General features: G+C 31.5%; 2 protein-coding genes across 2 annotated transcripts in view; both read left to right on the top strand.

Annotated features, from left to right (window-relative positions):
* LOC105339562 (uncharacterized) overlaps nt 1-13,876 on the top strand; it is a 240,410-nt gene that overhangs the window by 2,420 nt on the left and 224,114 nt on the right. Inside the window, exons 6-9 of the mRNA XM_066082309.1 lie at nt 36-178; nt 301-462; nt 623-663; nt 917-1,036. Of these exons, the coding sequence (XP_065938381.1) occupies nt 36-178; nt 301-462; nt 623-663; nt 917-1,036 (466 nt within the window). The remainder of the gene's footprint in view (nt 1-35; nt 179-300; nt 463-622; nt 664-916; nt 1,037-13,876) is intronic.
* On the top strand, nt 7,410-12,348 carry LOC136274420 (fibropellin-1-like). Its single transcript, XM_066081214.1, has 9 exons — nt 7,410-7,545; nt 7,816-7,977; nt 8,188-8,228; nt 8,418-8,537; nt 8,951-9,064; nt 10,060-10,173; nt 11,500-11,692; nt 11,894-11,944; nt 12,086-12,348. The coding sequence occupies exons 2-9, from the start codon at nt 7,850-7,852 to the stop codon at nt 12,183-12,185; spliced, it is 861 nt and encodes a 286-aa protein (XP_065937286.1). The 5' UTR covers nt 7,410-7,545; nt 7,816-7,849; the 3' UTR covers nt 12,186-12,348.

The following is a 13,876-nucleotide window of genomic DNA, read 5'->3' as shown; positions in this document are numbered from 1 at the left end:
TATTGATTTTTGTTGAAGAAAAGTTGTATTTGTAGTTTTTAGTACAGACACCATCTGTATCAGGAAATTGTAACGACAAGCCTCGTTTTATAAGTCCAACACCAGCGCAAAGTTCAACCATTCAAACAAACATTTTGCAGATCTTCCATCTCTCTTTCTACGTCACCAATACCAGAAGGTAACAAATTCATTCTTTTTAATTTCAATAATATCACTATGGATTTTAAAATTTTGGTATCGAATCTGTAGTTTCATGTGCTTGATATATATATCGTATATACACACCTGTGTTCCGAACAGTATTACAAAGGTAGATATCACCTCACCTGCTGGAATGACGTATACCTCACTCCAATCTGTACCTTCTCAACCTGGGAGTGTGTTTGTCACTACAACATGGACGCCACAGCAAAACCAAGTAGGAATCCACATTGTTTGCGCTTTGGCAGAGGACTCCATAGGGTATTTACTCTTATGTTTAACAGTGAACTGGATATGTAAAAAGTATTAAGTTAACTTTAAAATATTTCATATGAATACATTTTTTATTGTAACATAAAAACCTTCTACCTTCTAAAATAAATGTAAGGTACATCATGTGCTCAAGAAACATTTTTTACAGGAAAACAAGTGAATCACGATGCATCAACATTAATGTAAACGGTGTGTATTTATTTAATAATAAATGAAAGTTATAAAACCAGCATTACTTTTTTTAATAAGATATAAAAAAAATTAACGCACAAAAATAACCTTTCTTTATATGTTTTCCTTATATAATGACTTGTACTTCATATTTGTGTTGATTTCAAACTTCACGAAACTTTCTAATCAATAAACAGAATAACATTTTACAATGAATTATTTTTTATTCAATGTAATTTATTACTTATAATGATACATGAATCGTTTTTAGACGTAAGTCCTTGTTTGAGTGGGCCTTGTCAGAACAATGGAACGTGTGTTAGAAATGGTATGACACAGAACTACACGTGTACATGTGTCCCCGGATTCACGGGCCGATTTTGTGAAATAGGTATATCTTTCCATCCATAAAGAATTTAGAATCAAAAGAAATAAAACGGTCGAATTTGTTGATTTTCGCTTTGTTAAAATTGTATTATTTTGCCTAAAAGAAAATAATAGTCGTTATCTTATTTTGATAAAACAGATATTAATGAATGTTCAAGTAGGCCTTGTCAAAATGGCGGAACGTGCCTTGACCTGATCAACAGATTTGAATGTCAATGTGTGCCTGGATATACTGGAACACAATGTGAAATTGGTACTATTTTTAGCAAAGACTATCTCTGAAAGCATTGTCATTATTTACGTTGATCGATCTTTCTCCTTAACAGTGCTTCAGTATTTAACATTCATCCGTTTAATAAGATTTTGAAGAAGAAAACAACATTGGTCAATGTAATTAATGAAGCATGGAAAAATAACGGTTAAAATGATTACGGAATTAATAGACATTGTTCTAATATATTTATTTAGATTCAGATGATAGTATGAACTTATTATGTACATGTACATTTATGCTTATATAAATGAACATTTTCATATTTTACGGATAATATTTACATGGTAGTTAGTTCTAAGTATGTCTTACATTGACTCAGTAAGTCAATGCTAGGTTAAAATTCCATACTTATGTATAATACGAAAAGTTTAAGAAATGCATCAATTTCAGACATAAATGAATGCGCCAGCAACCCATGTGAGAACCAAGCTACATGTAATGATCTTGTCAACTTCTTCAACTGCACCTGTCTTCCTGGGTTCACAGGTGACCGTTGTCAAATAGGTATGAAAAACAAAAAGTTAAGAAACTTAAATAGCTTTAAAAATTTGAAAATGATAAATCTGTGATTTAATATCATTGTGAGTTCCTGACATTGGGGAAATAACCACACGTTTTTGCTAGATAAAGTATCAATCAAACAATGATAAATTATTAAGAAAACAATCAATTTAAAATCAAAACAAATTTATACGTTCAATTTTGAAGTCATACATAGTTTACGTTGTTTGTAGATATAAATGAGTGCGAACCCGGCCCATGCATATTTCTGTTTGATTGTGAAGATCGTATCAATGAGTACCATTGTAACCTGATAGAGTGGAAACTTGCTCTGATTATTTTAACTTTTGTAATGTTGAGTCTGTTTGTCATATGCGTTTTTACCTATATTTTCAAAAGAAAAACATACAAAGATATAGATCACAGTTGGTAAGTAAAACACGCCTTTTCTTATCTTATAACATTATCTTTTATCTATTCAATTCAAACACTATTAGCAGAAATAGCCTTACAAAAACCATTATATTCAAATGTATATTAATTTTTAAACCAGGTTGGCGAATTTTGTTGATATCCAGCAATCTGATATGCAGTCTAAAGCTCTGTGAGTGTTTTTGTTTTGTTTTTTTTTTTTTGTTTACGTATTTTTTAATATTGAACTATAAATGAGAAATTATTATTTTTAAATCGAAAAAAATAACTTTGTTCTATACTGTTTATTTTCAGCTTTAATCGAAAAATTCCATTCAGGAGGTTCTGAGCACACCACAACACACTGACTAAAATGCACTTTTTGAAGTACATGGAATCAATACGCTAAAAAATAATTTAAAATGCCATATGGATAAACAGCTGAAATAAAGTATAATTTTTAAGATATTTACCTGTTGTTTTATGTACATGTAACTTATTAAAGAAAATTATGTTTTGCATAATTGTTATTGTGACAGTCGTTTGTTGAGATTTTTTAATTGTTGATCAAATATATAGAGTAATATCATCAATTATAACTTGAGAACAAGTGATAAGTCGTAACCCGTGAAAGTCCTTGCATAACGAAGTATTTCATTTTATGGCTTATTATTTCTTAGTAAAGTCATAATATATCGTAAGCTTTCATTACAAGTACCACACAGTGTTTTCGTATTTTAGATTTTCATTTAGAAATTCATAATGAAAAAAGTGTTTCATTGATCTAACTAGAGGCATTAAAGAGAATTAGCCGCGTAAATCGATTGTTTGAATGATTTTGATCGGTTGTTGCACCTGTATTTTGAATAAAATATAAAACACAAAACCGGTTTTTATTAAATAAGCACTTTTATAGTCGTTCTCGTATATAATTTAAGATGATCAGAGTTTGTTTATTCATATTTTTTTTAAACTATGATACCACTACGTGTTGCGCTTGATTTTAAAAGATAGTAAAATCCTCGTCAAACAGTCATACATTGCATCTTATTTAGTTTAACACCCATAACATGATTCTTTTTTCAAATTTATCTAATTTGAATAAACAATATTTATCGAAGAGGTTAAATACCTGTTAAATGTTCTTTTGGAGAGACTATAGGCATTCTAGATCTATTCCATTTGTCAAAAATGGACAAAACTAAAAATCCCTTTTACGCTCTATCAAACAAAGCTTTTGCTATAAAGCACCATTCATACAATGTATATCTTGAATTTCATAGACATGTAGGCATGGGTTGTTACCGAGACCCTGACCTTAATGCAATAACTAAGATCATATTTAAATATCTAAGAGGCTTTAAAATAATATTTACAATAAAGAAACTTTAGTCCAAATGATATTTTTTTTATATTTATACACTTCAGTTATATTCATTTTTTTTAAGTTTAACGTAAACAACCTTGATCGTGGAATGCAAGCACAGTTCATAGGTATCAATCGCCAACACAGTCTCTAATAAAAGCTTTATTTTATATTTGTTAACAACTGCTGCTGGGTCAATAATTTTATTACAAATGTTTCTTAGTGCTGATGCCTTGCTGTTACTAAAGGTTGAAAGAATTTTATGGATAACATTTGGATTTTGATCATATAATGTGAATTTATTTCATGCTTTCATTATGCAACAGTCAGAATCATATCAATTCTCCAGTGCGCTAATCTAAGTTGTGGAATCTTTATCTTACACGAACAAAAGTCTACATCACATATATAAATCCACATCGATTTTATGAAATTCGTATATTCTTTTGGCTTAAAGGGGAAGGAAAGTCAAAAACATAATTTATTTATTTTAATAAAGTGGTGTATATTATCACATGTGGTCATGCTGTTTTGAAAAAAAATACGTAATTAAGCTTTAATGAACGTTTGAAGTTGGAGAAATCGTATTTACTGGAGGCTGACATGATGTAGAACTCTTTTGTATTAAAAACAAAGAAAATTAATTATTTTGACGTCACACCCTCTATTCCGGTTTGGTTTACATATACAAATGAATTACACAGTGTTCTGATTATGCCTTTCTGTTACTCAAATAATCGACTAAACAAAATTGATAATGTTTGAGTTCACATGTTAATCTAAAGAATAAATAATTATACATGTATCATTGTATGCATAAATATACAGCTGTTAATCTGCTATCATTCAAAGTTAAAAACGACCTCGATTAATTTTTTTATTCCAAGTCAAGTTCTTCGCTAACTGAATAAATGTTATAATTGTAATCGGGATGTTTAAAATTCATTCTTTAAAGTCGGAATTACCATGTCGAAATAACGACGGCAGACATTTTCTATGATATTTGGCATCTGTTGACAATTTCCACATTTACGCGGAGATTTCTCTCACACTAACCTCCGCTTTTAGATTTCAACGATCATGCTCCATTTGACGTTAGTTTGTAGTTTGCAAAGGTAAAAGAACGGTCTCAAATCAATACTGTTTCAAATTTTCCAGAACTTGTCATTTGGAGCCAATATCATGATTTACTAATACTGATGTTATGTTGATAAGACAAACCGGAATAGATGGTGTGACGTCATAGATTAAAGTTCAATGGCAGCCCTTATGGCGGCGGGAAATTGAAATTAAGCGATCGATTTTCTTGATTTATTCATTGTTCCGGGGTTTTTAATGAAAATAAATACGATTTACAATTATAGTAGATGACAATTAGTTGATTTATTGTACAACATATTTTTAGTTTCCTTCCCCTTTAAATCCAAATAACTTCTACATCAAAGGCTTCAGTTAATGATCCAAGTGGTAACGCATTAAATGGGATTTGAGTTCACTTTGATTTTAACATGCCTTACAAATTTTATGCCCCAGTTTTGTCAGTTTGATAACATATATATAAAACAATGGGTTATTTTGGCAATAAGTGTAAGTGTTTTAACTCTATAAACTTTGATTAATTAGATTAGTATATGTTAAACTAGTATTGCTGTCTTCAGCAAATCGATAAGCGTCTTGTATTCTAAACACGAAATCAGAATTCGATACCGTAAAAAAAGAATGAATCAAGTGTTTCCTTAATAATTTTCTTTTACGAACGTCCATTTCTCTTAATAAATTCGTTTTTGAAATCTTTATATCTTATTAAAAGAGCGTCAATAATTATATAAAAGCCGTCGCTTTCCGAAACATTAAACAGTCCACCTCTCATCGAAATACATGAATGATGTTGCAGAACAATTTGGAATTTTGTAGTATATTCCTTCTTTTGTTCACTTTTGTAAACACAGCTCACTTTAGAGGAGGGACAATAAGTTGGAAAGCTACTGGCAATGGGAACGAGGTAAAACCTTCCATGACTACCTTTTGCATACTTGGGAAAATGTATAAATAAACATAGGAAATACCTTAAATAAAACAGTCTACAAAACAGATGGCCATGCTTTAATGCAATAAATCAATGCATCTTCTTTGAAATATATTTATTACCTTATTTTCATTGACAGGTACAATTTTCGTTTAAACTCGGTTGGGCTTATGGGCGAGGACCAGGATGCACAGCAGCAACAATTGGACAACTTGTGACTAATATGAACAGCTCCTACTGGCAATGTACAAGTGGATGTGGTTCAACTCTAAACATCGCTAACGTTAACTATATATGCACTGGTGCCAGTCAGTCTGAAAATTGGGAGCAAGGGGAGAACGTATTTACATACACTTTTGCAGGAATCGGCCCCTACAAGGTGGAGTAAGTGCGCATTGAAAACAGGTTTTGAAATTTACAGCGCATTTTAGATGAAACCAATAGAATCTATGTTTTGAGAACAATATACTGTAATACACTGTTTTTTTTATAAACCAGCTAAAACAATATTGCTGTGTCACATTTCTTTTTATATATCTTTGAGATTTACGGGAGGTGATTGGGTGACTCTGAGCTATGGTTCCCCAGGAAGTTGGTCCATAGGCACTGTTGTTTACCTAGCAAAAAGAAACGACACAAATCTACCAAATACGAGCCCTGTTACAACCGGCAAGCCAACATACAGGTTCTGATATCAGTGGTCCATCTACTGTCTTTGATTCTTCTTCTTCTTTTTTGTATTTTATAATATCGATTTGTTTGCTCTGTCAACGTTCAATAAATTTGAACCATATAAAACCAAATCTGCTTAATTAGAAGATACATCGTCTCTCATTATCTTTTACTATTTCAGTCTTATTAAAATTGATTTTTGAATTGGATCTCTCTCTCTCTCTCTCTCCCTCTCTCTCTCTGAACGTAGAACAGAATTGAATCATTTTAACACAGAGTGCAATATGGTTGTCGAAATGAGATTCTTATCCCGGTTGTTGACGCTGATGGTGATGATGTAAGATGTCGTTGGTCCAACGGTACGGAGTGTGTGTCTATCTGTGATGCACTGCCTAATGCTGTTATTGACAGTGTAAGTTTAGTTAAAGAAATATCATCTTTTAGATATAAAAGATGTCATCAATTTACAAAATTGAACAAAAGAAAAATGCATTAAATTTAGAAAATCTAAATTGTTCAAATTTTGTGAAATATAGAATATACATGTACTCTTTTTCATACCTTGACTTAAAATCTAATTTTATAACAAAGTACATTGCCAAAATTAAAGTAGTCTCTATTTATCAATTGTGTTAAAAGATTACACAGAGAAAAAAAAAACGATACGTAAATAACCTTTTAAATAATTTCACTTAATGATGCAATTTTGCAGAACACTTGCACAATAAGGTTTTCAGCAACGCACACATCTAACGGAACTTTTGCGGTTGCGGTGACAGTGGAAGATTTTTCAAAATCTAACATATCTATTGGGGGTCATGTATACTCTACCTCCAGTCCTCTTTCCACTGTCACGTTACAGGTAAATTAGGTCTACATTAAATCTTATAAGTAAATGTTATCAAGATCGAATACGATATATATGAGGTTTTTGGGTAATACATTACTCTAATACATACTAAATTCAGGTTTAATTAAAGCAAAGTTGAAATGCATCGATCGATTAATAAAACATCAAACTTGTCTCTTTAAAATGTCAAAGAGGTTTTGTTTTATTTTTTCTTCTATCTTTAAAATAAACAGACTGTTGACATTCCTTCCTTTATTATGTACTTGACAGTTTCTTGTGAAGACACCTCCACTAACAGTAAATTGTAATGACAAACCTGTTTTTGTCAGCCCAACATTAGCGCAAGGATTCGCCGTCCATGTGGATATCCTTAAAGCATTGAACGTATCATTTTACGTTTCTGGCAGCAGACGGTAAATAAATACAAATAAGTTTTACCTCAAAAGTGATGTGATTGATATATATAATTATAGTATTTACACGTTTTTTATCTTGGATAACGTAATGTTTCAAATATATTTTTTTTACATCGAATGTTAGGTAAATCATTATCTATTATTCTTGTTAACAGTTTATTTGATAGCTGGACATTTCTGATTTTTTTTTTATCTAAAATGTACTGAATTTATTTGTGTAATATTATATTATTTTTGTAATATCATTGCTTACTTGACCATGCCTAGCATCACGGGAATTGGTTTGACAACACCAGCAGGTATGACTTATACACCTCTTCAAGTTGATCATTCACGTAATAAAACGGTGTTCGTCAGATCAATGTGGAGGCCACAACAGAACCAAGTGGGGTCTCATATTTTGTGTGCTCTTGCTGAAGACGTTTTGGGGTATAAACTTTTATCAATTTTCTTTTTTGCTTGTTAAGTTGTTATTTACAATTAATGCCTAAAAAAATCAAATTAAAAAAGTATGTAGCAAATAAGAAAAAAAATAATATTATTATTTTCGTGTACGGCGTACCGCAACACGTATTTTTTCCCCATGTTTTCAATTTTTTATTATTAATTTAAATAATATATTATCAATATGTTATATAGAAAAACCAGTGAATCAAGATGCATAAAGATACTTGTAAAAGGTACGTAAACACCATATATAAACAAAAGTATAATATATGCATGTCAAATAATTTCAAAGCCGGTACAGGGTCGAACAGCTGAATAAGCGACCGTATCCCCCATCGCCTGTAAAATAATAATACGTGCACTTTTGAAACATTTATATGCCTGTGTGGATATCAATTGCAAGAAATATTCATATTTTTTAGATATTAGTCCATGCGACAGCTCTCCATGTGAGCATGGAGGATCGTGTATAAGACAAGGAATAACACAGAATTATGTGTGTAATTGTGTATCGGGTTACACTGGAAGCCTCTGTCAAACTGGTGGGTAAAGAATTCTTTATAAGTTTTAAAATTTAAAAAGACACTGAACACTTTTACAAACATTTTTATATTTCCTTGATATACATATGTATTAGTAATTTATATTAAGGTTAATGATGAAAATTAATTATATGAAAATTTTACACATAATTTTGATTGCATTAGATATAATTTTAAACTTTACTTTACATGTAGCATACTAAAAATACAGTGAAACATGTATTCTAATTTATATAAGATGTGTATTTCCTTATCATAATCACAAACTTTCATGAATTGTACAAGTTTATGGGTATGTAATACCTTTCTTTAAAAATATCAGTTTTACGGAAGGTTAATGTCATCATCATCATCTGAATTCTAATACAATTGTTATTGTTAATTTGTCATTTTTCTTCTTTTTTTTAACGCAGACATAGATGAGTGTTCTAGCTACCCTTGTCACCATGGCGGTACGTGCAGGGATGGTGTTAACATGTTTTCCTGCTTCTGTTCTCCTGGTTTTACTGGGCGGATGTGTCAAACAGGTAAAAACAAGTGTACGAAGGCTTTTGGAATGCGAAAAAAAATATGTAAATATAATTGAATACACTTTAATCAAATATGTATGCCGATCAAATATAAATGTATTTCAATTTCAAAATGGTTTTATTACATGCTTATCTCAAAATACGGTGGATATCACTCATGGGATAACTTTTAAATATTCTACTGTGTTCTTACGCCAGTGACGTCATAAATAAATTGTTCGTAGCTGTAGGTGGATGACTGACGTAGAATGCTACAGTAACGAAACCATTCAGTTGAAAAGTGAAACGTTTAAATTTTAAATGTGAAGCATTTAACGCCGTTTTATTTATGAATCGATAAAAGCATGCTGCTCGAAAAGGAATGTTTGTTTGTTAATCTTGAAAGAATCTTAACATAACATTGTTAACGTATTTTAGTAAATGTATTGTGCGGCTCACAATTATGATTTTAATAGAAAAGATTTAGGTTTAACAAAAACGCAGTAAAACATATGATGAAAAAATCTATCATGATTTGCGATGGTATATGATTTTTATCCAACTCATTGTATGTTTTCTATCCCCTCGCCAAGGATCAGGGATAAAAACCCACAAAACTCGTTGGATAAAATTCACATACCATCGAAAATCATAAGAGACGCTATATATATATATATATATATATATATATATATATATATATATATATATATATATATATATATATATATAACACTTTGTGTAAAATGTGAAAATGAGAACCTATCTTATGTAATAAGCAACAACTTTGCAACAAAAGTATGTGCATAAGGTTGACCTTCTTACATCACCCTGTGATGGGCAAATAAGATGATCATTTTTACTACAAAGTAATCATGGTACAATCGTTGAAAATTAAAGATGTCAGTTAGCTTTATTTTACATACATTTTAAAAAGTCCATACAAGATGCTGAGATATTGATACATTAACTTTTACCATGAAATTATTGTATGTTTTACATGTAATTTACAGACATTGACGAGTGTGCCAGTAGCCCCTGTCAGAATCAAGGGACATGTAATGACCTTGTCAATCAGTACAATTGTACCTGTATGGCAGGATACAGCGGATATCAATGTCAGACGGGTAAATATATATTTATATATTGTGTTTATGATAAGTGTACAAATAAATGAATAATTGTATAATGTTTTATTGCATGTATGTTAATTATCTTCCAATTTATATATTGTCATGTACAGTACCGATCAGACCCAACCGAACAGAAAGTAAACCCCAACTAAACCCTGGGTTTACTCTCTGGGTTTACTCTGGGTTTACTCTGGGTTTACTTGAGTGGACCCAGAGTAAACCCCAAGTAAACCCAGAGTGGACACAGAGTGGACACAGAGAGTAAACCACGATCAGTAGTATACCCTGATAGCAGACGCTACATGTGTATTCGGAATATACAAGGGGCAAGACTCACAGGCAGTAGGATGATAAGATAAAATACAGGTCTGCTTCACACTTTAGTGCGTATAATTGACTCCAAAAGCAATTCTCGAGTAAACCCATAGTAAACCCCAAGTAAACCCTGAGTGGACCCAAATTTTCAAAAAGTAAACCCAGAGTAAATCCAGAAAGTAAACCCGGGGTTTAGTTGGGGTTTACTCTGGTGTTAGGTTGGGTCTGATCGGTACTCTTTATTATGCTAAATCATCAATTTGTTTGCAAGGCCTGTTGTGTCATAGGACTTACAATATCCATTCAATGCTTAGTAAAATGATACCGCTAAATAGTCGCAATATATTTCCATACTTGTTTATCAAATACATATTTTATTGCCATCACCGAAATTGATTTTAAATACAATAACATTCTATCAGACTGTTCTCAATTCTATTTTTTAAATGATATAAACAATATTCATACCTAATCAAAGGGATTTTGTTGTATTATTATAAATTAAATATTTTCGTCTATTTTGTATGTGTATTCAGATTTGAAAGTGATCAATTGAACTGCCGGTCAATAGACTTCGATCTATTAGACTGCCGGTCAATAGACTGTGATCTATTGGACCGCTGGTCAATAGACTGCGATCCATTGGACCGGCAACGTATTTTAGAAAATTGAAATGTCTACAAGATTAAAATATAACTTTATTGTGTTTATTTTACTATTTTTCTTAAAATTTTTCTTCATGGTGTGAAAACCTTCTGTAATTTATAATTGTAAACACAAAATACTAAACGCAGAATTAGGTAATAAAACAATTATTTAATGCCTGAACAGTCAATAGACCCGAATTTTTTTCCCTTGGTGCAGGGAACAGCACAGTATGATCTATTGCCCTCGGCCGTTGGCCTCGGGCAACTCTATTGCGTGCATAAATAAAATTGATATTGCTCTTAACACTTTTAGCCTAAAACTCAATATTTTTAATTTAACTGAATACCTCTTTAACAGATACTGATGAGTGTGTCGACCATCCGTGCTCCTCACTGTTCGATTGCCAAGACCTCGTAAACCAGTTCTCTTGTACACTGAATACAGGGAAACTGATGGCTATTTTGATGAGTTTAATGTTAATAGCAGGAGTTTTGACTTTCCTGTTTTTGCTGGCAAAGAGAAGACGATATAAAGACGTCGATCATACATGGTCAGTACAGGTTATATATCTCATATCTATCATAATATAATGCGAACAATGACATTGCTATAAAGACAAATAATTTAATGTTGATCATAGTTTTGATCATACAAGATTAAACAAAATTAGTGAATTTCTAAAATGGTTCCTATTCAAATTATATAAGAATCTAAATATATTTGATAATTTGTTACGTTTTACTTACTATAGGCTGGCAAATTTTCAGGACATTCGTAAACCGGACAGTCAACCAAAACTTGTGTAAAATTACGGTGTTGGATCTCTCTCTCTCTCTCTCTCTCTCTCTCTCTCTCTCTCTCTCTCTCTCTCTGTTTCTCACTGTTTTGCTCATTTTGCTTATTATTATATTTTGAAGTTATTTAGCCTTAAACATGTTTATAGTTTCAGAACAAAGATACCTCATAAGAAACTACAACATCGCTGGACAGTAGAGAGAATTAGAAAACTGTTTTTCACGTTTTGTAAGAACAACGGCGATTGAATTACTATATTGAGTGATCCTTGAAATCGACGATGCTTTCTGTAAAATACATGTATTTTGTGAGCAAGTCGAAAGCATTCTAGTATACAATAAAAAGATCAAAACTTACACCTACCACACGCCTTGACCAATCATAGTGTAAACTTTTTCTTACTAGAAAGCAAATACGATGTTCTGATTTGTTTTGTTTTGTTGTGGGTTTTTTTACCAATAAACTCTTTTATTTTTTCTCATGCTGCACAAACTCACCGCAGCTATGTTTTTGCAAATAATGAAAAATAACTGTAGCAAATAGGCAATCAGACGCCAGGCTATTTTCACAATACCAAAATGACCTATCCATTTGCTGATCCCCTAAACTTAATACATGTCAAACTAATATTTTTTAATGTTGACCGTGAAAAAGTAATGAAAGATGAAACCTCTTTTAATCTTACTTTTATTTAAAATTTCCTACACAAAATTGTCTCACAGGAATTGTGGTTCATCCACTACTAATAATTGCAGAATTTATGTTCCAGTGCTGTATTGAACGGTCGGATGGGTTAAGATCAGCTATCTTATCGAACTTAATGCACTTAGATACGAAGGATATTGTCGGATATATCTCGTCAAATTGAAGTATGCCTGTTTTATTTACAATGTCAGATAACAAATCAGTAGCAATTGTATTCAAGAAGAACATTATTGAAACATCGATTATGTATGTTTACGAAATGGAGGGTTTTCAATAGGCGCTCCAATTTCGAGATAAACTAAATTAAGTTGATATCCTAAGGTTCAAAATACAAATAAAATGCTTGCAATGCCTTTTATTAAGGTCTTCCGTTTCCAACGGAAGACCTTATTGTTATTGCTTTGTTTCTTTTTCCCTATTATTATTTATTCTTGTTTTTTTTTCTTACGCATTTTTGTGCAGGTGATTTCTCGGAGACGGCATATTTTTTTTAAAAATTTTGATGACGTCACTTTCGTTTTTAAGATAATGACGTTTAAGCGATTTTCAGAGGGTCGGCTTGTCCAGGGATCTCCTCCTAAACGGTAAAAGATATTGAGTTCAAACTTTAAGGGATTGTAGACAAGAGATTGTAGATGTGCTGTTTGGCATTCATAATTGTTATGCTCAATTATTATAAATACGCCTGGTCCAGAAAGTTTAGACTAAAAAAACGTGGTAATTTGTCATGGTTTTCTTTGTTTATCTCTTTTCTGAAAAACATTTTGTTAACACATCTAATGTAAAAAAAAAGTTTATGTTTACAAGACCTTTCATTGAATATCAAGAAAAGGGGGCTGGCCCCTAAAATTAGGGGACTAAAGGGCTCTAAATCTTTCATCTGTAGCCCTTTACCGAGGGATATTTTGTGAAAATTAATAGAAGCTAATAAGTTTATCTTACAATTATTTTTGCAAGCATTGTAATCATTATATCATGTTTTACGTAATTAGGGGGGTTTTGGGGCCAGAAGTCGAGAATTTTGATCACCTATATTTCAGAAAGGAAAAATATTTTGACATGCAGTATAGAAAAAAAAATGCTCAAAATGACGTACTAAATAATATGCAATCTTCAAAATTTCGTTAAACGACCCCTATAAGAAGATAAGGGATCGGTCCCTAAACACTTGTTGAACAAAATGAGTTGAAATTTAAAAGACCTTTTATTTGATATCAAGAAAAGGGGGCTGGTC

This window comes from Magallana gigas, chromosome 4, assembly GCF_963853765.1.
Source record: "Magallana gigas chromosome 4, xbMagGiga1.1, whole genome shotgun sequence".
In the NCBI taxonomy this organism is placed as follows: Eukaryota; Metazoa; Mollusca; class Bivalvia; order Ostreida; family Ostreidae; genus Magallana; species Magallana gigas.
Note: the sequence above shows the minus strand (reverse complement) of the source record. Positions and strands in the feature narration are given on the sequence as shown.

Bases quoted from the DNA above. Each gene is read 5' to 3' on its own strand.
- LOC136274420 (XM_066081214.1), top strand. From the start codon at position 7,850: ATGACTTATACACCTCTTCAAGTTGATCATTCACGTAATAAAACGGTG. The intron at 8,229-8,417 runs GTACGTAAACAC...CATATTTTTTAG, and splicing joins CATAAAGATACTTGTAAAAG to ATATTAGTCCATGCGACAGC. The intron at 9,065-10,059 runs GTAAAAACAAGT...TGTAATTTACAG, and splicing joins TGGGCGGATGTGTCAAACAG to ACATTGACGAGTGTGCCAGT.